The sequence below is a fragment of the Bubalus bubalis genome, chromosome 22, assembly GCF_019923935.1.
Source record: "Bubalus bubalis isolate 160015118507 breed Murrah chromosome 22, NDDB_SH_1, whole genome shotgun sequence".
In the NCBI taxonomy this organism is placed as follows: domain Eukaryota; kingdom Metazoa; phylum Chordata; class Mammalia; order Artiodactyla; family Bovidae; genus Bubalus; species Bubalus bubalis.
This window is the reverse complement of record NC_059178.1, coordinates 36008208-36032045: the sequence shown is the minus strand read 5'-3', so window position 1 is coordinate 36032045 and position 23838 is coordinate 36008208. Positions and strand designations below refer to the sequence as shown.

The window sequence follows — 23838 nt, the reverse complement described above, 5'->3', positions numbered from 1 at the left end:
GGTACTACCGTGGGACAGGTTTGTGCAACAGACCAAGATGAGCCTGGCACACTGCACACGCGTCTAAAGTACTCCATCATTGGGCAGTTTCCAGTATCACCCACCCTCTTTTCTATGCATCCAACTACAGGCGTGATCACCACATTGTCATCTCAGCTAGACAGAGAGGTAACAAATATTAACAAATAAAACCTGATTTGTTATTGTTCAGTCCCTTAGTCATGTTTGACTCTGCGATCCCATGGAGTGCAGCATGCCAACGCCAGGCTTCCCTGTCCTTCACCACCTCCTGGAGCTTGCTCAAACTCATGTCCATTGAGTCCGTGATGCCATCCAACTGTCTCATCCTCTGTCGTCCCCTTCTCGTCCTGCCCTCAATCTTTCTCAGCATCAGGGTCTTTTCTAATGAGTCGGCTCTTTTGGTAGTACCTATGTTTCTCTGTATATCACCTGCAGATAAGCTTTTGAAAAGCATATTGTGAATCTAACAAAAATTATTTTAGGTAGGTTGATGGAGGTCCTTAACTTTGCAGCATGCTGATTTTGAACTGCTAATTCATTCTCTCCTGAATTATATGATTTATAAAATCAAATTTCCTAATATAAACATATTTGTAGTTGGAAAAAAATAAGAAATGTTGTAATTGTACAGTAAAACTTGGAATTTGTGGAATTTTCTTATCTGCAGATAACAAAGCTTCTCTTTCTATCTGTGTAACTTCATTAGCAATCTCATCTACATTTTCCCCTTACATGGATTAAATGAAAGTTTATCTCTTGCTGATCTCTGATTCAACATTTTCAGTTGACTGACAGGAATCCTTATTTGAACATTTCACAGCTACCTAAGATGCAGGATATCTAGAATTCTTCTTTCCTTCTGAACATGCTCTCTTTCCCATGCTTTTAGTTAAAATGACATTAGAATATTCTTTTCCTTTAGTGATTTTTCTATTTTCACCTTGGCTTTGTGTTCTCAAAATTGTATTTGATGTCTCCTCTTCCAAGTCAAATTACGTTCCAAAGCATGTTGATATTAACTCCACAATGATCTTATACTCACGTCTATCCATTGTCCCTGCAGCTATCCTAGTTTAGTAATTACTCATTTTGTTATTCAACTGTTACTCAACTGTTAGCATTTATTTATCTGAATTCTTATAGTACTTATCTGGCCTACTTCCTACATTTATAATCCTTAATTTTAAAATATAGTAATATATGTTTGTCAGGTTTCTCTTTGATTCCTAAAACTCTGTATTAATTCATTTCCTCTCCCATGGATTAGGGAAGTGGTTTGCAAGTTTTCTGGTCTCAGGAGCTCTTTACAGTCTTAAGTTTTATTGACAATTCCAGGCTTTTGTTTATGTGGGTTATATTTATCACTGTTTAATCCAAAAATGTTTAAAACTGATAGAAGTTAAAAAATATATATTTACTTACCCATTTAAGATATTACATGTTAATATAAATAATATTTTTATAAAAACAACTACATTTCCAAAACAAACAATTGAATGAGGAGTAGCATTATTATACATTTTCCAAATCTGTTTAATACCTGACTTAATGTAAGAGTGATTAGTTTTCATATCTCCTGCATTCAGTCTGCTATATAGTTTTAGTCGAGGTATATAAAGAAAATCCAAGATGACCTGAAGTAAGACTAGAGAGGAGTGTTTTAATAGTAATTCCAGATCACTGTGGATAGTCTTCTTTGATATACTACATCAAAGCTTGACAGGTGGTAGGTTCGTAAATGGTTTTTGCGGTGTGCACTCTTAAGAAGCCTTGTCTGTGAACTTTCATACTTTGTCACATCAAGATCCATTGTCTTGTACTAAAAGTGACTAGTTTATTTACCATGTGTGGTTTTGTAACATCATGCACTGGTCATGTGGGAAGTACTGGCTCACCGAGTTATGCAGATCCTCCAAATATTGACACATTTAATTAAACAATATTAAAACAATCTCCTACTCATCTCCATTAATACCACAATAGTTCATAAAAGTTTTCTAGAATCCTTATTTTTGCTTGAAAGCTCCAGTCGATCATTTGCATCAGATAGCCTTTTCTTTAAGTGACAGATTTGCCTTATGTATGTCAAAATGTCTTCCAGATCCCAAATTGAATAACCTTAGGTGTCTTTTATGTAAAAACAGCTTAGCTTCTAAATCAAACAATCCTGAAAGTACTTTTCCTTGGAAGAACATCATATAATATTATGCAGAAGGGCTGTTATACATACCTCCCATTTCTTCATGTGGACTGAAGGCTGAGATTTAATAACAGTGGTTAAAATTAATCATTTTTACTGCATTTACAAGGACATTCCTAAGTAAAATTTTGATTTTTAAATTCAGTTTTATTATTTTAATTCTATTATTTTAATTTCTATTTTTTAATTCAATTTTATTGTTTATAATTGATATATTCTTGCAATGAGTCTGTGCCAGTGAAGGGGCTTCCTGGGTGATGCAGGGGTGAAGAATCCATCTGTAATGCAGAGTGGGTTCAATCCCTGGGTCAGGAAGATTGCCTGGAGTAGGAACTGGCAACCCACTCCAGAGTTCTTGCCTGGAGAATCCCATGGACAGAGGAGCCTGGTGGGCTATGGTCCCTAGGGTGACAAAGAGTCAGACACTGAATCGACTGGGCAAGCATGCATGCACGCACATGCCAGTGAAGAATGGGGTATCATTTGCTAAAGGAATGGATTGCTGTCACAGGTCTACAGATTATAGAGATTCTTCATGGAATTTGGATGCTCAGGAAGAGCAGGTTATAAACCAAATTTTCTTTTATTGTCGAGTCTTAAATAGATTATTCTGATAAAACACTTGAGAACATTTGACTAATGAAGGAGTCTTGGAGTTCTTTTACCCAAGAAAGCTCTGGACTCACTTTCTGATCCCAGGTTTCTGATTTTTTTTTCTGTTGGCCTTCCACGCTTTAATCTCTTTAAGCATTAGAACTTTTCTTCCATCTGAAGATAATTATAGGTTGATATTTAAGTCCCAACCTTCATTTCTGTCTTTGTGTTATCTGCCAGTTGATCATTCCCAATAAATCATAGTTTGCTACAAACAGAATCCATATTTCCTCCTAGAAGAATACTAGTCTGAGCTTTTAAAAATTTTGAATAAAAGAAGACCATTAATTGTTTCAACTCTACGTATGTGATTGATTATGAGAGAGGAGTAAATCAGGAAAAATCAGAAGTGTAACAACCATAGCCATTGAGAGAAATATTATTAATAGTTTTATTTTAGGTAATATTGAGTCCAGTGCATGAGGACTAGAAAGTTTAAGAAGTCTAAAGGAAGGAAAGGGCTTCCCTTATAGCTCAGTTGGTAAAGAATCTGCCTGCGATGCAGGAGATCCCGGTTCAATTTGGTTTTTTAAAAGAATGGCAACTATTCTAGGTGGAAGGTTAGGAAGTATTTTATATATTTTTTGTCTTATAAAAGGTCAATTACTTAGCAAAGGTGTTATTATCATCATTTTATAGAAGAGGAAAACTAAGGAAAAAGACTTTCCCAACTGCCAAAGATTACATTTGCTGTTTTTGAACTTGGGAATAGAACCCAAGCTTCCTAATGTTCAGTCTAGGTGGCATTATTATTAGAGATGCTGTTAATCCTTCAATATCTCAATACTTGTGACAGATGAGACCATTATCTGTGTATCTTAAGAAAGACACACTTTCTTAAACTAGTGATGAGTCTGCAATCTCTAAAGAATGGAAAATCCTTAAAAAAAAGACACTATTTTCCATGAAGAGAAAAAAGAAAATTTTACAAAGCTCCAGAACTTTCTTCCTATGCTAATTTAATGATCTTTTAATAAATGTCAAGTAAATATTTAAAATCCACCACTTTTACAAGAGGATATGTTATTGCTTTATTATAAGACTGGTATAGAGTCACTGTTAATGTATTTTTGAATGTAAGAATGTACTTTGAATAGGAGATAAAGATTTTGATTAATTACTAGGCAATTTTAAGTGGCTATGACAATATTTTTTCTTTCTGTTAAGTAATGCAAAAACCAAGTTGATTCTATGAGTAGCACTTTTAAATTTGAGAAACTATTATATTTTCATAAATTAATTGAAAATTAGTATGTGGAAATTATTCCTCTGCCAGTACATGAAAACTATAAAGTCTAATAGTGTACTTCTTAAATTTTCAATGCAAGGAAAATTATAGAATAAGTTATGATTTCATTTATAATGTTGCTTCCACTCAGTAATTAAATTCTTACTTTCTTTTCAGCTAATTGATAAATACCAGCTGAAAATTAAAGTTCAAGACATGGATGGTCAGTATTTTGGTTTGCACACAACTGCAACTTGCATCATTAATATTGAAGATGTGAATGACAACTTGCCAACATTCACCCGTTCTTCTGTAAGTGTGTGATTTTAATATAAGAAAATGTAAAAGGCAGAGTTAATTGCTAAATATGCACATCTCCTTCATGCCCCATGATTTCAAATGAAGTATTCCCAGCCATATGTAAGTAGTTTGGACTTAGGGTTTAAAATCATGTAAATATAGTTTTGGGCTTCCCTGATAGCTCAGGTGGTAAAGAATCCTCCTGCAATGCAGGAGACCCCAGTTTGATTCCTGGGTCGGGAGGATCCCCTGGAGAAGGGATGGGCTACCCACTCCAGTATTCTTGGGCTTTCCTTGTGGCTCAGCTGGTAAAGAATACACCTGTAATGCAGGAGGCCTGGATTCGATCCGTGGGTTGGAAAGATCCCCTGGAGAAGGGAAAGGCTACCCACTCCATTCCAGGCCAGGACGGTATATATAGTCCATGGGGTCGCAAAGAGTCCAACACGACTGAGCAACTTTCACTTACACTTTTCAAACATAATTTTTGGAAATTAGAAGAGCCAGGCTTACTTTACATGATGTTCTGCTTTTGTGAGAGTTACTAATTAAACTTCTTTTGTCATTTTTTGTTATTTTAGTATGTGGCATCAGTGGAGGAGAATAGAATTGATGTAGAAATCTTACGTGTTGCCGTTCAGGATAAGGATTTAATTAATACTGCTAATTGGAGGGCTAATTATACCATTTTAAAGGGTAATGAAGATGGAAATTTTAAAATTGTAACAGATTCTCAAACCAATGAAGGAGTTCTGTGTGTGGTTAAGGTAAGAATAAATCAGCAGATTAGTTATTTGCAGCTTATAATATGATAGATTAGTATATTAGAGCTTAATGAAAAGAAAGGAATTCTAGTAAATGTAGATCTAAAATAGACAGTTAAGTCTGTCTATGTAAATGCTGTGTTCTTCATGTATATAGTGGGATGATTGTACTCATTTTGGGGAACATTTTGAAAAGGTATGATAGTTTAGAATTATTATATATATGTATGTTCAATTAATAAGATATAGTACCCACTTTGTAACAAGTATCTCTGGGTTTTTTTTTTTTTCCTTTTTTTGTTTTAACCAGTATCTCTTAACAATTAAAAAGCTAGCACAGTTTTGGCAACAGCAAGACACTGCCAGGCTTTCCTAGTCCATTCTTTCTATCACTGTCAAGGAGCTGCTACTTCATTACTGAATTTCCCAAATAATGAGTTATTCTTGGTCAGACTCATAGGGAAGCTGTTTTATAGATCTTTACTTTTGGATACAGTGTACATTATGTTCTTTACTTCCTGGTTCGGAACAGGAGTCCTCAACCATTCAAAATGTAAATACTTCCAAAACCTTCTTCTAATAATCTCTAATTATCTCAGGAGACATCACTGCTAATTCAGGTGGCAGAGTTAACCCATAAAGTCATCTGAGCTCTGGCTTTGGACAAAACCATAGGAGCCTATGATTCTGCTGCATCTTTTACTAGAACATGATTCTGTCCTGGGTTTCTGATTTCCCTTTTCTACATTCACAAGGAGAATGGGTTAAAAATGATGATTGGTTTTTCTCACTGTGATGAAAATTAGCTGCAGTCTGTGGGTTAATTTCTGCTTCAAACAGCAAAGGGATTGTCCCTTAAATCTTGTTTCTTTCTTCATCCAACCCTGCCCTAATCCTTGGCATTATAGAAAGGAAATTTATCTCTGTGAAATCTAAGACTTGACAGCACAGGGAGCCCAGCTTGGCACTCTGTGATGACCTTGAGGGGTGTGATGGAGGGAGGGAGGGAGGGGAGGCTCAAGAGGGAGGGGATGTATGTATAGTTATGACTGATTCGAGTTGTTGTAGTGCAGAAACCAACACAACATTGTAAAGCAATTTTCCTCCAATTAAAAAATAAAGGAAAAAAAAATGCTGTCTTCTGGGAAATGGTTTCACCCATTTTCAATACAGCAATGAATCAGGCAAAATAAAATTAACACCTTCTATTAAACTTGGTACTACCCATTTTTAAAAGGGTAACTGGGGTAAAAAAGATAGAAAAGGAAAGTGTAATGCCCATGATCTTTCTATTTTCTTGTCTCTTATCTTAAAAACATCTTATAAAATTTGACCCACCTTTTCTACCTTAAACAAGGTATAGATATTTGTTTTCATCGCAGGAGGATAGGATAAACTGTGCCCAAACTGATGGAATAGTAAGTTACTGTTGATTAGGGCATGGAGTCCCAAAAGTAATATTTCAAATAATAATAGTTCATTAAATACAATCTGAAATTGCCATTAGGACCTGTAATATTGTGTTAAATTTGCAATTGAGGGATTTTTTTTTTTTTTTTTTTTGCTGGCTCTACCCAAATACTGAATCAGCACATTTGTGGGTATACATTTAGTATTTTCATGACTCTTCCTGAGCCAGCACTTAGTACACATTCCCAAAGCTAAGTAGTTACACACTAGTTCTCATGGCCAAATACTGCCTCTTGATCTCATTTTCAACATGCTTGCTTTTGTAGCCACTGAATTATGAAGAAAAACAGCAGGTGACCCTGCAAATTGGTGTAGTTAATGAAGCTCCATATACTGGTACTTCAAGATCCACCACGAACATGGCAACAGTCACTGTTAATGTCCAAAATCAGGATGAGGGCCCTGAGTGTGACCCTCGGGTGCAAACTGTTCGAATTAAAGAAAACGTACCAGTGGGAACAAAGACCATTGGTTATAAAGCATACGACCCGGAAACAAGAAGTAGCAGTGGCATAAGGTACTTGTAATTCTATTTTAGTGAACGTCAAATTGACCATGTTTTTTTCCTTAGAAAAGAAAAAAAAGTTTCTGTGTACATTGGGCTTCCCTGGTGGCTCAGCTGGTAAAGAATCTGCCTGCAGTGGGGAAGACCTGGATTCAATCCCTGGGTTGGAAGATCCCCTGGAGAAGGGAAAGGCTACCCACTCCAGTATTCTGGCCTGGAGAATTCCACAGTCCATGGGGTCGCAAAGAGTCAGACACGCCTGAGCAACTTTCACTGTTTAAAATGTATAATTTATTTTGATACTAGGATTGTAATTTGACTTATGATCTGTTTTGCTATTTTAACTCATCATTATTCACAGGTATAGGAAATCAAGTGATCCAGAAGGGTGGGTCGATGTGGATGAAAACTCAGGAGTCATCACAATTTTGAAAAGACTCGATAGAGAAGCCAGAAGTGGTGTATATAATATTTCAATCATTGCCTCAGACAAAGGTAAGGACTTTGTGTTTAAGCCAGCTATGTAGACTCTCAATCACGTACATCCTCTGTTTTTAAATTAACAATGTACATTCAAAGTTTTTTCCTCCCCAGATGACAAGTATTGAGGGGTTGGTTATGATTTATTAACTCAAATTTGCTTTCCAGTAGCACCTTCAGTTTTGTATGTAAGTATAAAATAATTTAGTCATAGAAAATATATGACTGTACTTTATTAAAATTAAATAACCATTCATTTTTGTGAAGAAAATTACTTTAGTAAAATCAGCTTCAATTTATTTATTCATATCTCTTAAAAAATACTCACTTTGGCAGGAAAATTCATTATAGAGATAATATACTTAATTTCCTCATAGACAGTCCTAAAAGGGCTTCCCTGGTGGCGCTGGTATTAGAGAACCTGCCTGCCAGTGTTGGAGACATAAGAGATTCTGGTTCAGTCCTTGGGTTGGGAAGATCCCTTCGAGGAGGACATGGCAACCCACTCCAGTTTCTTGCCTGGAGAATCCCATGGACAGAAGGGCCTGGCAGGCTACAGTCCATGGTGTGCAAAGAGTCAGACATAACTGAATCAACTTAGCACACACAATCCTAAAAACGTTGTATCTTTCTACAGGAAACTAACAATACTTGGGGATTAGTATTCTGATACTATAAAATTAGAATAACAAATACTGTGAATCCACAAAATAATGTAAAATGTAGTCATTTTCTATGAGCCCTGCATGGAGAAGGAAATGGCAACCCACTCCAGTATTCTTGCGTAGATAATCCCGTGGACAGGGGAGCCTGGTGGGCTGCTGTACATGGGGTCGCACAGAGTTGGACAAGACTGAAGCGACTTAGCATGCATGCATTGGAAAAGGAAATGGCAGCCCACTCCAGTATTCTTGCCTGGAGAATCCCAGGGACAGAGGAGCCTGGTGGGCTGCTGTCTATGGGGGTCGCACAGAGTCGGACATGACTGAAGTGACTTAGCAGCAGCAGCAGCATGAGCCCTGAAAAATTGGAATGTGAGCACAATGATCAGGAATGGGATCCTCTTATTACATAAAATATAATTTTTATTGTAACATACACTTGAACTTTGTGCCTCTGTAAAATAAATGTTAATTACAGTAAACATAAATTATTATACCATAGCTTGCAACATAAGATTTTAGAAGTGATTTTGGAAGACGTTTTAGGCACTTCAGCTTTTTCTAAATTAATGAGAAATGGCTCATATCCATTGATTGATTTGGTAAAGTTGAAACCATTGTTAATTTGACTTCATCCAATTAAACACTATCCTTAAAGACCTCAGCTTCCTTTGTCCCTTTGTCAAGATATGCTTTTAGGTCAAAGTCAGGTGAAAAGAAGAGAAGTAATATGAATATCAAGTCCATTATTTTTACATTTTATATTGCAGTTGGCAAATGGTTTGTTCATTGATGAAATCAAAATTAGTCTGGAATGAGAGATTTTGGATATGATTTTATTCCACATTTTCCTCTGTTGCAGACGAGATAAAAATAAGCGAGAGAGCAAATGTTTCATGGTGTTTAGAGAGGCTCTGTATCATTGTAGTAGAAAATAAATGTGTAATGGGGTCTTTTCCATTCATTTCTTTTGAAGCTGGTCAGGGATAAGTAACTCCACGTATTTTTTTTTTTTTTAATATGAACTGAGATTGTACTAAAGTATGTTTATTGTTTATTTGTTTTTGTTCTTTACCTTTTTAAAAGATCTATATCAACTCATTCCCTTTGGACCTTCCCCACCCCACCCGCTTCCATATGAGAAATCTGTCTTCTGTGAGCACTAATCTCTGGGCTTATGCTAAATTCCTCTCTCCGGCTTCCCTACAGCTCTTGCTTCTTCCTCTTTTAAAAATTCTCCCTCAAGTCTTCAATGTCTCAACTTTTCCACACATTCCTCTCATATCTCTGTACTTTTTAGTTGTACTGCCTTCCCCTCTTCTAAACATAGGTCTTTTTTAAGCTTTGAGTTCAGTTTCCTTTCTTGATCTAACCTCAGCTGGCAGTTTCACCCAGGTGTCTCCTCTGTGTAGTTGAGTTTTACATTTCTTTTCTTGTAAGATTCTCACTGCTGGGAGGAAGAGTGTGCTTTCAGATTTGTAAAAGCATTTAGCAGGAGAGTGTCATGCACGTAAATTGTGGACCACCTTGCAGGACTTTTTTGAAATTGGTATTTACCCATATAGAATTGGGAACCAGGACTTCTCAAGTGGCGCTAGTGGTAAAGAACCTGCCTGCCAATGCAAGAGACATAAGAGATGCGGGTTTGATCCCTGGGTCGGGAAGATCCCCTGGAGAAGGGCATGGCAATCCACTCCAGAATTCTTGCCTGGAGAATCGCATGAATGGAGGAGCTACAGTCCATAGGGTTTCAAAGAGTTGGACACGACTGAAGTGACTTACCATGCACACACACTTATAGAATTGTATTAATATTAGAAGGTGAGCATTACATGCATCAGATCAGATCAGATCAGTCGCTCAGTCGTGTCCGACTCTTTGCGACCCCATGAATCGCAGCACGCCAGGCCTCCTTGTCCATCACCAACTCCAGGAGTTCACCCAGACTCATGTCCATTGAGTCAGTGATGCCATCCAGCCATCTCATCTTCTGTCGTGCCCTTATCCTCCTGCCCCCATTCCCTCCCAGCATCAGAGTCTTTTCCAATGAGTCAACTCCACATGAGGTGGCCACAGTACTGGAGTTTCAGCTTTAGCATCATTCCTTCCAAAGAAATCCTAGGGCTGATCTCCTTCAGAATGGACCGGTTGGATCTCTGCAGTCCAAGGGACTCTCAAGATCTCCAGCACCACAGTTCAAAAGCATCAATTCTTCGGTGCTCAGCCTTCTTCACAGTCCAACTCTCACATCCATACATGACCACAGGAAAAACTATAGCCTTGACTAGGTGGATCTTTGTTGGCAAAGTAATGTCTCTGCTTTTGAATATGCTATCTAGGTTGGTCATAACTTTCCTTCCAAGGAGTAAGTGTCTTTTAATTTCATGGCTGCAATCACCATCTGTAGTGATTTTGGAGCCCAGAAAAATAAAGTCTGACACTGTTTCCACTGTTTCCCTGGTCTATTTCCCATGAAGTGGTGGGACCGGATGCCATGATCTTCGTTTTCTGAATGTTGAGCTTTAAGCCAACTTTTTCACTCTCCACTTTCACTTTCATCAAGAGGCTTTTACATGCATATATTCCAGTAAATAAAATAATATTATTTATTACTAACACATGAAGAACAGAGCTGTGAGACACTGAGTTAAATGTCTAAAATCTTTGGTTGACATATTCTATACCAATACTGGTCACGATGTGCAAAAAAAAGGTTTATTGAACAATTCTACACATTTCATGAAAGGGGAATTCAAGCATTTATTACAGTGGTAGAACAGCAAACACTGCAGAGGTCAATTTTTAAAGCCATTACAATTAATCAGATTCAGTCAGTAAGACATGTGCTTTCACCTCTGTGTGTGGACCCAAATCGTGTCCTGCAATCCTTATTTTTAGAGAGAGCAGGAAAACACCACATAGCATGAGAACCAGAAAAATCTGAGGGGAGAGAGTATTCTGTCCTAATAGGAAAGTTTGTCAGGCAGATAAAATACATGTTTGCATATATTCCTGCTACCTTTCTGTCTTTTTTTTTCAAGTTGTCCAAAGTGAGAGATAGTTGCCTTGTTTCTTGTATCTCATTTCTTCTCTTCAAGTTCTCTTTTCTTCTTGCTGGACTGTATCCTTTACTAGTTCTTTCAGTGGTATGATGTGGGTGATAAACCCTGTCAGTTTTATTGTTCTGAAAAATACTTCAATATCATCTTCATCTTTGATTTTGTCATTTGACTTGCTTTAAAATTTTGAGTTAACTCTTTCTTTGCCTCAGTACCCTGCAAGTGATACTCCATCGTCCTTTGACATTTCTTGTTGCCAATGCTTATTTTAGTGTCTGTTGTCTTTTTGTAGGTCATACATCCAGATAACTTTTGTAGTTCCCTAGGTTATGTTCAATATATAGTTTTAATTCAGTGTTTATGCTGAGAATTTAGTTTTATTCACCCAGCAGTGCAATCAGATCAGAACATTAAAAAAAAAAAAGCCCACGTTTTTCTTTAATTCTGGGATATTCTCAACCAGTATTTCTTTAAGTATTGCTTCCCTACCATTTTATTTATCCTTTTCTTCTAGAGTCCCTATTAGATGATTATTAGATTATTTCTACTGGAATTTCAGCTGTCAATTGCATTCTTATTTAAACAGTTAACTTTATGTTTTTGTAGATAGTAAATATGCATGTTCTGAAGCTATCTTGCATAAAGTGAGTAAATCTTCTGATTAGTGATTTTGTTGGCTTTCCTTTAAACATTAACCTTGCTCATTCTGGAATTTTAATTTGCAGGATATTAAATAGAAGGTATTGACTTGCCTCTAACTTCAGACTTTTCCTCTATTCCACTATCAGTTCAGTTCAGCTCAGTTCAGTTGCTCAGTTGTGTCCAACTCTTTGCAACCCCATGAATCGCAGCACGCCAGGCCTCCCTGTCCATCACCAACTCCTGGAGTTCACCCAAACTCATGTCCATCGAGTCGGTGATGCCATCCAGCCATCTCATCCTCTGTCGTCCCCTTCTCCTCCTGCCCCCAATCCCTCCCAGCATCAGGGTATTTTCCAATGAGTCTACTCTTCGCATGAGGTGGCCAAAGTATTGGAGTTTCAGCTTCAGCATCAGTCCTTCCAATGAGCACCCAGGACTGATCTCCTTTAGGATGGACTGGTTGGATCTCCTTGCAGTCCAAGGGACTCTCAAGAGTCTTCTCCAACACCACAGTTCAAAAGCATCAATTCTTCGGCGCTCAGCTTTCTTCACAATTCAACTCTCACATCCATACATGACCACTGGAAAAACCATAGCCTTGACTAGATGGACCTTTGTTGGCAAAGTAATGTCTCTGCTTTTGAATATGCTATCTAGGTTGGTTATAAGTTTCCTTCCAAGGAGTAAGCGTCTTTTAATTTCATGGCTGTAATCACCATCTGCAGTGATTTTGGAGCCCCCAAAAATACAGTCTGACACTGTTTCCCCATCTATTTGCCATGAAGTGATGGGACCAGATGCCATGATCTTCGTTTTCTGAATGTTGAGCTTTAAGCCAGCTTTTTCACTCTCCTCTTTCACTTTCATCAAGAGGCTTTTTAGTTCCTCTCCACTTTCTGCCATAAGGGTACCCAGAGCAATTTTGCAGTTGCTTCCACCATGTCCTTTTCTGTGACCCCAGTTCAGCACCAGTTTCGTAACTTGATGGGCTATGGCTCCTGGCCCAGGATGACCCTGGAAATACAACTGGTCCTGTTGGGTTGAGGTAGTGGCTGCAGGGCTCTGCCTGGTCTCCTCGCTTTCCTTAGGAGGGCAGCTTCGTATAAGACACAGCCCTGGGTCGCAGATGGCACAAGTTTATTTCATCCTCTTTTCCACTCCTCATAACCATGGCCTCCTTATTAATAAGCAGAAAGAAAAAATAGTTTAGAGACACAAGTCCTGGATTTATGTTCACTTTTAGGCTTCACAACTGTGTTACTCATTTGTAGCCGGGACCCATGCCCACTTCATCTTCGAGTCTCCCAGGTTTTCCACTGCAGTGCTCTGTACAAAGTAATTACTCAGTAAGTTTATTGACTGTATTGATAGATGAGTTCCTTAGGCTACCTCAGAGTGATTATTCAAGTTTGCAAGTGATTTCCCACTTCTGGGGTCTTTTGTGTGTTAAACATTTCTGTGTACTAATTTTGTTCTAATCTTCCACTTGCATATCTTATGCCTTTTACCCATTTTACTTTTCCTGCCCCCAAACCTTAAGTGCTTTCCACATGCCTTCCCTTTCATTGTGTCCAGAACATAGGTTTGTGCATGTGATTTCCCACCTTGTTAAATCTCCTTGTGTTTTCACTATACCAGAAATGCCCTTTTTGGTCCTCTCTTCCTTCCTCTTTTAAAAAATCTGTCAAACCTCACCTCTACAAAAATTCCATGTCTATTGCAACTTTTTAGTGAATGGACAACAAATCTAAATAGCAGTTATTTTCTGTACAACATCTTTGAAATGGATTATGTCTTTCTTTTAACGTAACTTAGCGATGTAACCTAAGACTGTGCCTGTTCCTGTCATTTCTATGGTACAAGTGCCTAATAATGTGTAATTTTCAATGTGTAATTGCATAATAGAAACTCAAAAATCAAGAAATTATATTTTCATATCCAATTTTCTAGATGGGAGAACATGTAATGGAGTCCTGGAGATTATTCTTGAGGATGTGAATGATAATGGCCCAGTCATACGTCAGCGGACGGTGATAATCTGTAAAACTGTCATGTCATCGGCCGAGATTGTTGCTGTAGATCCTGATGAACCCATACACGGCCCACCCTTTGACTTCAGTTTGGAAGGTGTTTCTGATTCAGAGGTACTTAGAATGTGGAGACTGACAAAGGTTAATGGTATGTATTTCTAAATGTTACTCTGTCGTTTTCAGTATCAAAATGTCTAAAATATAGAAGAATAATTTGCTGTATGGTAACCACCAACGAATGAATGTGAGTTTCTCAGCATTGGTGTGGTGGGAAGAGCCTGTTTCTGGTCAGTCCTGTGCCAGGATTCCCTACGGTTTACGTGAATTCTCATTCCCATGCTACACTGCTATCCTCCCGCCCCAATCCCACCAGACCAGATCTGATAGAACCACTGCCAGGCTTGTGTGCCTCCCAGCCACACAGATTTTTCACATGGTTTCCTTGGTCAGAAGGGAATCCCCATTTGCAGGTGTGTTCCCAGGGAAGTGGACGCTGAGGCAGTCTTTCTAGGCTGAATGTTTATCAAGGTGTTTCCTTGGCATCAGTATATGTGAGTGGAAAGAAAGCAGAGTGGAGCAAACAGAGAACTCAAGCTGCAGCTCAGGCCAAAGGACAGCCTTGACTAATGCATGAGTCATCTCCATTCCTCAATGGCCGTTCTGTTCTGTGCTCTTTCGTGACTGTCTGTGATTTGGGGTGCCCGAGGGGGCATGACCTTTGGCAGGAAGACCCAGTCCCTGGTGGTGCCGATAGCCTCCCAAGCAGCTGGGACAATACATCCCTGATTGGGGGGGATCTGGGAGTGCATCACAGTGTCCACTGTATGAAACCTTTTCTGTGCTGCATTGACTTTTGACCATTTCTTATCTAATGTTTTTTATGTGGGATTCTTCCCCCACTTGGTCCCAGTGTGTACTTCTGACTTTACCTTTGTTAAAATCCATGGTGACAAGAATGGCAAAAGCAAAAGGAACTTCTCTCCGTGCCACCGTTGCCTCACTCCTACATCAGCTCGTAACTTTCCAGCATATTCTGTGTCTCCTGACTGCACAACCTGTGCACCATGTCCTGTCACTCCAACTTTCATGACCCTAACTCTAACCTTCATCTACTGTAAACTGAATGGGGGTTGCCTTTAAAATGCCCTTGAATGGTTTTCATCCCCATGCTTGCAGTGAATATTTGTTGATTTCCTATTATAAATTGCTCTGTGAACTGATAGACACAATTTTCAGTGTTTTTAAATAGCATTCCAGTGAGTCCCAGGTGGAGCTAGTGGTTAAGAGTGTGCCTGCCAATGCAGGAGACATAAGAACTGTGAGTTTGATCCCTGGGGGAAGATCCCCTAAAAAAGGGTATGGCAACCCACTCCAGTATTCTTACCTGGAGAATTCCACGGACAGAGGAGCTTGGAGGGCTATAGTCCATGGAGTCGCAAAAAGTTGGATACAGCTGAAGCAACTTAGCATACCAATGAGTGTGTATGTGAGAAGCAACCTTATATTTAGATGACCTCTCTACTTCTTTGGTGTCATAATATCACATTTTTTTTATATAATGTTAAAAGAGGCAGTAATTAAAAATTCCTGCTTAGTACAGTGAAATGTTAACAGGATTATGTTGGTCAAAACTGTATTAGTTTAAAGTTTTGCTGGGCTGTGAAATAGTCCAAAAGCCTGAAAAATGCTAAGTGGAGAAGACTGTATCCTCAGGAGGCTTTCGGAGAAGGCAATGGCACCCCACTCCAGTACTCTTGCCTGGAAAATCCCATGGACGGAGGACCCTGGTGGGCCGCAGTCTATGGGGTCGCTAAGGGTCGGACGTGACTGAGCGACTTCACTTTCACTTTTCACTTTCATGCACTGGAGAAGGAAATGGCACCCTACTCCAGTGTTCAGTGTAGAATCCCAGGGACGGGGGAGCCTGGTGGGCTGCCGTCTATGGGGTTGCACAGAGTTGGACACGACTGAAGTGACTTAGCAGCAGCAGCAGCAAGGAGGCTTTAGGTCTCATTATACTATTTATTCTTCTTGGGCATTCATTTATTCATATGTAAAATGGGATTATAGGGGGAAGTAAACAAGATAGGCAATCCAATAGATTGCGTAGGCAATCAATAGGCAATATGTTTTGAATCATAAATTTTGGTTTTGTTAGGCATATTATTATTTCTTACACATTCATGGACACTGGGTTAATCATGCTTTCCTTTAACATTGACTCAATTCAATGATTTATTTTTTTACCCAAGTATTGAAGGTTTACATTTAGAGCATCAAATATGAAATAATAAAAATGTCACACTGGGCCAGCTAACTTGGGAGGATTATTCTTGGGCATGGGCATGTGTAATCTATATGTAAAGTAGTATATTTTTGGCTCTGTCCCCAAGACTGTTGGATTTTGATCTGGATATTTTCCACTCTTGACTTAAAAACATCAAAAGCAAAAAATATAAGGTTGGTCCCAGTGTCTTATAGGATCATGAGAAGTTGTTCCAGCATATGACTGATGCCTTGATAGTGCATTCATGGTTTGGCATAATATATGAAAATAAAGTAAGGAGAAACATCCGGAATTCAGACTATGAAATTCTCTGATGAATCGTGCATAAAAGAAGATATATTAAAATTAAAATTTTGGTCATATTAAAATTTTTAAAGATATGATAAAAGTCAATCTCAACAAATCTATTATTTGTGATAAGAAGGACTTGTGTATGGACAGATAAAATATATTATTACAAAAGCCAAAAGACCTTTATACAAAGAGGCAGCATAAACAAACTTGTATATGATCAGAAAGACTTTGTCCATGCACACTTACAATCGTGTAGCACTTGTGCCATTCCCATTAGGAATATCCATGGTATGGAAATAATGCTGAATATCCTGTCACTAGTTATTTATGCTCAGGAGAAATCAATGGCAATCTATAAGTCATGGTTTTATTTCCTTTCAGATACAGCAGCACGTCTCTCCTATCTGAATGACCTCCAGTTTGGAAAATATACAGTCCCTGTCAGAGTTACAGATAGACTTGGCCAGTCGCTCGTCACTCAGTTAGAGGTGATATTATGTGACTGTGTTACCCCAGATGACTGCAGCATTAGGCCAGTTCCGAGGATTGGCAACGAAGTGATACTTGGAAAGTGGGCCATCCTTGCAATATTGTTGGGCATAGCATTGCTATTTTGTAAGTCCTTTCATGAATTTAAACGATAACCTTTAAAATGACTTTCAGGACACATTCTTAGAATCAACACTGTTATCTATGGCTGCTCATTTGTATATAGCTACATTTCTATTTCACACACACATATTTAATTCTTATATTGAAAGTGCTTGCAGGTATCATATTAGTGCTGTTGTAATTGGTGCAGACATAAAATTTAACACAAGTACAGCACTGAGCGTGTCTTTGTTTGTAGCATATCCATTTAAGGCAGGCTTTTCTAATGGATGCTGCTTTGACTCAAGCAATAATATTTATGTTTTCTGGAAAGTTGTTTTTCTATTTGTCATCATAAATTCATAATAATCCTTTATGATAAACCAAAGTCATCTCTCTTATCCTGCAGGTATCTTATTCACTTTGGTCTGTGGGGCGACTACTGGGGCAGCCAAAAAGCCAAAAGTATTTCCTGATGATTTAGCTCAGCAGAACCTCATTGTGTCAAACACTGAAGCTCCCGGCGATGACAAAGTGGTAAATTGTTTGTCTTTTCAAAATAGGTACAGATGATAGGGATTTCCCTGGCGGTCAGTGGTTAAGACTCTGCACTTCCACTGTAGGGGGCACCAGTTCAGTCCTTGGTCAGGGAGTTAAGATCCCTCCTGCCACGTGGCTCAGCCAAAATATTAGTATACATTCAAACAATAAATTTGCCTAAACAACTGTAGTGATCTTTTCTGGGAAAAGTTTTTTTGAAATCAGATAGCTTACAATATATAACATGTCATCAGTTGCAGGGGACAAATCAAATGACATTGATCCCATGGTGATATGTGGCATTTCAATTTGGGCATGTAATGTTACTTAATAGTAAAAATCCTTTGGCATATTGTTATTTTTTTTCCCCCCTATTTCAAGTGTGTCACTGCTTCAACTTTAAATCCTGTCTTTTTTATATATTGAAGCTGCTGGTTGTGCTATAAAAGGGTTTCATTTAGTTATTCACTGATCATCAGCATAATAATTTTAATTTTTTTTCTGGCAGCAGCCATAAAATGACTACAGGCTTTGATCATCGTGGGAAGAACTTTAATGGAGGCTCTCAGCCTCTACTATGGGTTAGAAAGGAGCCTGTGGTCAAATATATGAAGCAATCATGCTAACAGGTGATTGTACTGCTTCAGCTTTGAGTTCCAGCCTAGTATGTGGATGAAGGAAAAAAGTGAAGTGAAAGTCACTCAGTTGTGTCCAACTCTTTGCAGCCCCATGGACTGTACGGTCCATGGAATTCTCCAGGCCAGAATACTGGAGTGGGTACCTATCCCTTCTCCAGTGGATCTTCCTGACCCAGGAATTGAACTGGTGTCTCCTGTATTGCAGGCAGATTCGTTACCAACTGAGCTATGAGGGAAGCCCCAGTATGTGGAGGAACAAATAAATTCCCTACCAAAATGTAATTGATGATTAGAGCAGGAAGGATCTAGAAAACAAAAGGATGTTGGCATCTAGGAAGGTATTAGAAAAAATGAAACTTAAGAGTTTCCTAGAAAAACATAACATGGAATGTTAGTGTCCAGAGCTTTGGTGTTCTTACTTTCTCTGCTGATTTGTCTTTATTTAATTAGATGACAAGGATTTAGTATTGCCGCTTTTTACGGCAACTTGTTATTTCTGTTAATTTTGTTTCAGTTGAAGGGAACTCAATTAGGCACTGAATAAAAATACCGATTATTATTTCTGTTTCTGTTCTAGTCAGGTGAAGGGAATGAATTAAGCAGCGTTAGTCTGTGTGAGACAATAGTGTGGAATCCTGAGCCTGAAATGTGAGATGCTGGAAGGATTTCACGGATGAAGTTGTACAGTATTCTAAGAAGTTATTAAAAAAGGAGTACACATCAGGTTTTCTGACTTGTCTCAGGGCTCAGACCACTTGACATCTTGCAGTTGGCTTCCTGTATTGGAAGCTACCTAGTGAAGTAGTAGAATTAAGGTAGTTAGGCACCCAAGGTTGCCAAGACAGATTGAGTTCCAGCCCTTGGAATGCTTACCTCCTAGCACGAAAATTCATGGCATTATCTGCTTGATTTGTTCTTTTTCTTATTTTTTGTTTTTCTCTGTATTTCCCCAATGCCAACTATTTTGTTCCAGTATTCCACAAATGATTTCACAACCCATGCTGTGGGTGGCTCTGCTCATGGAATTTGTGGCACCCTGGGATCCAGAGTGAAAAATGGAGGGCAAGAAACCATCGAGATGGTAAAAGGAGGGCACCAGACCATGGAGTCCTGCCAGGAAACCGGGCATCATCACACCCTGGAACGGTGTAAGGAAGGTGGACAGGACACTCTGGATTCCTGTAGGGGAGGACCAATAGCAACCGACAACTGCAAATCCACGTACTCCGAGTGGTATACTTACGCTCAGCCCCGTCTTGGTGAAGTGAGTTTCCCATAAATCTGTTTTGCTTTCTTTTCAACTTTCTAAATGATTATGAAATGATTATGATCTTGATTTTTCACCTAATTAATCTACTTATTACAAATTTGATTTTCCTTAATTTTGATTGAATTGCAATCAGAGGTTAAATGGGTATTGACTTTTCTTCCTATTTTGTTTGGTTGTTCATTCTTTCTGAAAGAATAAGATGATACTTAAATTCTTTTTCTCATGGCTTTGTGTTACCATTTCCCATCAGACAAATCAGGTCTTAGAGACCAACAGTGGAATCTAAGGCAACTCCAACCTGCAGTCACTCTGCCTATCTGGAAAGCTTTGAGCCACATGCATTCGGGTTCACTTGTACGAATGCATTTCACATTAGCCATAATCTGGAAAGGGAAAACAATGATAACTTAAAACAAATGCTTGCATACTTGCTGCCACATGTGTGACTTTTAGAAACCTGCTATGTAGTGAATTAACTGATGGTGTGATTTATGATACAGACCAATCATGTGCATTTTTTATACATAGGAATCCATTAGAGGACACACTCTGGTTAAAAATTAAACAATGAAAGGTAAATCAAAGCAATTATTTTTATGCTAGTAAGTCTTGGTGTTTAAAATAATAATAATAAAATATGTTGTGTTTTATCCTCTTGGCAGAAGGTCCGGCAGTGTGATCAGGATAACACCCATATGCAAGCTCAAGACTACGTCCTGACCTATAACTACGAAGGAAGAGGATCAGCAGCTGGATCTGTGGGCTGTTGCAGCGAACGACAAGAAGAAGATGGGCTTGAATTTTTGGATCATCTGGGACCCAAATTTAGGACACTTGCGGAAACATGCATGAAGAGATGAGTGCCTTCTAGATGGTCTACAAAAGCCAATGGGTTTATCGTCTTTTTTTGTTTTTATAAGCTAAGATTTTTTTTAAACATAGAAGATGCTATATTTGGGGCTTTTCCCCTTTATTTTGTTGGGATCTCTTTAGCCAAATGTGCATTCACCGAGGGATGCTGTAAATAGCTACACAAATTTCCTGGCTTTTTCATATTGTTTAATTACTTACTGCCACCTAAGGACACCTGCAGATAGACAAGAAAGTCTGCGTTATTGTTTACATTTGGGTATAATGACAGCAGCCAATGTATAGTGCAATACAGTGTAATGAATTCATGTGTATATCATAGACTACTTGAAGTAGAACCAAATGGAAAATTGTATAGACCTTGCTCTAACGTAATCTTCAGTTACCTGATTCATTAATCGTTTGTATGGTACTTAAAGACTGCTGTTCTCCTAAACATTCTGAAGTGTTTATACTGCATTCTTGATGTTGTTTTAGTCTTGTAACATGACCTGTCTTCATAAAGCAAGTGTTGACTGTTATTATAATTCCATTTTGGTGAAGTTTAGTTTCTACCTTGTATTCTTTGTGAAATCTGGCCCTGAATTACACTTGCTCTTTTATTCACCTTCTCCAAACATTTACATTTTAAAAAATGCTTCAAGAATATATTTTTATTTCTGTGAGGCTTTGGTCTTTGGTCTCCTCGGCCCTGCTCTCCAGCGCCCCCTCGGTCTCTGTCTTTCACCTTCCCTCTGCTCCCTTCGTCCCCTTCTCCCTCTCTCTCTCTGTCTCTATCTTGTTTGTGTTCTTAAAGTTTTCATTTGGGCCGGAGAATCTAAATATAGTTAAGAGCCATCTCTCTTTCCTCTCGTATGAAGTTCTGTGTTTCTCTTTTATATAAGCACCTATATATTCTTGGCTTTTCTTTTAAAATCAATGTAATGTTGATTTTATTGTTTGAACTGTTTTGGTGCTTGCTTCATTATCTTCTCTACAAAGACCCTTTAATTTTGCCACTGAATTGTAGAAATGTATCATGCTTTTATTAGATGCAGCATTTTATGTTAACAAAAGGAATACTGTAATTAAAATTGGGATGTGGGCATTTAGTATATAATAGTATATTTGTTTGGTTCTCAGTTGCTCAGTGGTGTCTGACTCTTTGTGACTGCATGGACTGTAGATGCCAGGTTCCTCTGTCCCTGGGATTTCCCAGGCAAGATTACTGGAGTGGGTAGCCATTCCCTTCTCCAGGGATCTTCCCCATCCAGGGATCAAACCTCTGTCTCCTGCATCTCTTGCATTGGCAGGCAGATTCTTTACCACTGCGCTACCTGGGAAGCCCGGTGGTATATTTATAGTTCCTTATTGCAAAGATCCAGTTTATAAATGCAAAATAGTGATGGTTTTTGAAATAAGCTTTGAAATGCAGGGATCTTGAAAGCTGCCTAGGAATAATATAGCTTTTTAGATGAGATGGCTAGTTACATCTATGTGTTTGTAAAGTTTTTTTTTTTTTTTAAATATTATAAGATTAAAGTTTTTAATGAATGTAGAAGTGGTCCAAACTGTTTAAATTTTAAACTAATAAGACAAAGTTAAACCTAATAGCTAATCAAATTCCAGGCTAGGTTTCACAGCTGATTTCAATCAATAAATTTTCTATCTATACTAACCACTGGACATTTAAAAAATATTTCTAATATTTAGAATAGTTAATAATATGCCTGCTTTTGGATTCACAAGATTGGCTTATACCAATTATTTTTAAGAATTAACATTGGGTAGTTTATTGAATAATCTGTTAATCTTTTCAATAGTTTCATTGCTGCTCAGTCAAAAATGCAGTTTCTCAATATTATTTATAAAATTCTTATACATGACTAGTTATGATAAAGTAAATCAGGTAGTTTTAAAAATCAGTGTGTTTGTTAATCATGTGTCTGATATGAGCTTATGGGATGGTGTTTTTCTTAAAGAAGTGATGCTTTTTTAGAATCCTGTTCTACACATTTTAGAATTTTAGAGGTTGATTTGGAGAGGTCTTTGGTTGTTACCATCACATTTATCTAATTTTACTGTTCTAAAGACTGTAATGCTATGGAATGTTGGTGAAGTTGCATTATTTCTCCATGTCTGGTTTTCTTCATCTAAAATGGGGGATAATAAATAGAACTCCTTTTCTAGGGTTCTCCTGGGGTGGCTGTAAGACATTTGAATAAAAAATGGTTTTTAAGCATGAAAGTCACTCAGAGTGGTCCACCCAAAAGGCACTCCTAATAGAAATAAACAATTTTAAATAAGTTGCATTAATAACCCATTTCATGTTAACAAAAATCAATTAAGAAAATAAGATAATGGAAGGATTGTCTTTGTTGTTGTTATTTTGTTTTTGACTTTTGAATATCTGTCAGTTGAGCATATGTTTCTCTGTAATGATCATCCAATGACTGAGTCTTCTATTTCCAGTGTTTCAGAACATACATTGCAAAGACTGCTGAAGTATCTGCAAAGGATTGCTTTGTTGCAAGTAATATGAAACTTTGTTCAAATTGGATGGAAAGAAGAACATTCACTTCTTAAAATGGGCACTAATTCTGGACCCCTGTGAAAATTACATGTGCTTAAGACTCCTCCTTCAAGCTTATTCTTAGCTATTCTTCTAGCTTCTTCTGCTAAGGAATGGTTTTCCTCAGAGGCAAGCAATTGCTTGCCTGGGAGTTTAAGACTCTGGCATTCACCGTGGTAACCTAAATGCAAACACTCCAGAAAGACTGTCTTAATGCAAATGCCTAGCCCCTCCCTTATTGGCTGTGGGATTGGAGAAGTCACTCAGACTTGGAGTCTAGTTTCCTCACTTGTATGACCTGTACTGAGGGTGTTGGAAGAGTCTACATGGGTGGTAAGTTGCTTCAGTTGTGTCTGACTCTTTGCAACCCCATGGACTGTAGCCTGCCAGGCTCCTCTGTCTGTGGGATTCTCCAGGCAAGAACACTGAAGTGGGTTGCCAGGCCCTCCCCTCCTCCAGGGACTGAGGGAGTCTGCTTCATAGTTGTCAGAATTAAAAGAAATTCATGAAAAGACCTGGCATCGAGTTAGCCCTCAATATATGTGTTGGGCTTCCCTGGTGGCTCAGATGGTAAAGAATCCACCTGCAATGCTGGAGACCTGGGTTTTGATCCCTGGGTTGGGAAGATCCCATGGAGGAGGGCTTGGCAACCCACTTCAGTATTCTTGCTTGGAGAATCCCCATAGACATAGGAGCCTGGTGGGCTACATTCCATGAGGTCGCAAAGAGTTGGACACGACTGAGCGACTAAGCTGGAGAAGGAAATGGCAACACACTCCAGT

General features: G+C 38.4%; 1 protein-coding gene across 4 annotated transcripts in view; it reads left to right on the top strand.

Annotated features, from left to right (window-relative positions):
• LOC102406999 (desmocollin-2) overlaps positions 1–22854 on the top strand; it is a 38266-nt gene extending 15412 nt beyond the window's left edge. For 3 of the 4 annotated variants that reach the window (XM_006054002.4, XM_006054003.4, XM_045164024.1), the window contains 10 exons: positions 2–168; positions 4281–4415; positions 4985–5170; positions 6904–7154; positions 7504–7637; positions 13936–14163; positions 16978–17211; positions 17597–17724; positions 19339–19629; positions 20298–22854. In XM_006054002.4, the coding sequence (XP_006054064.3) occupies positions 2–168; positions 4281–4415; positions 4985–5170; positions 6904–7154; positions 7504–7637; positions 13936–14163; positions 16978–17211; positions 17597–17724; positions 19339–19629; positions 20298–20495 (1952 nt within the window). In that variant the 3' untranslated portion in view covers positions 20496–22854. Of the gene's footprint in view, position 1; positions 169–4280; positions 4416–4984; positions 5171–6903; positions 7155–7503; positions 7638–13935; positions 14164–16977; positions 17212–17596; positions 17725–19338; positions 19630–20163; positions 20210–20297 lie in introns of all 4 variants that reach the window. The other variant, XM_006054004.4, reaches the window with a different exon arrangement.
• The last annotated feature ends 984 nt before the right edge of the window (positions 22855–23838 follow it).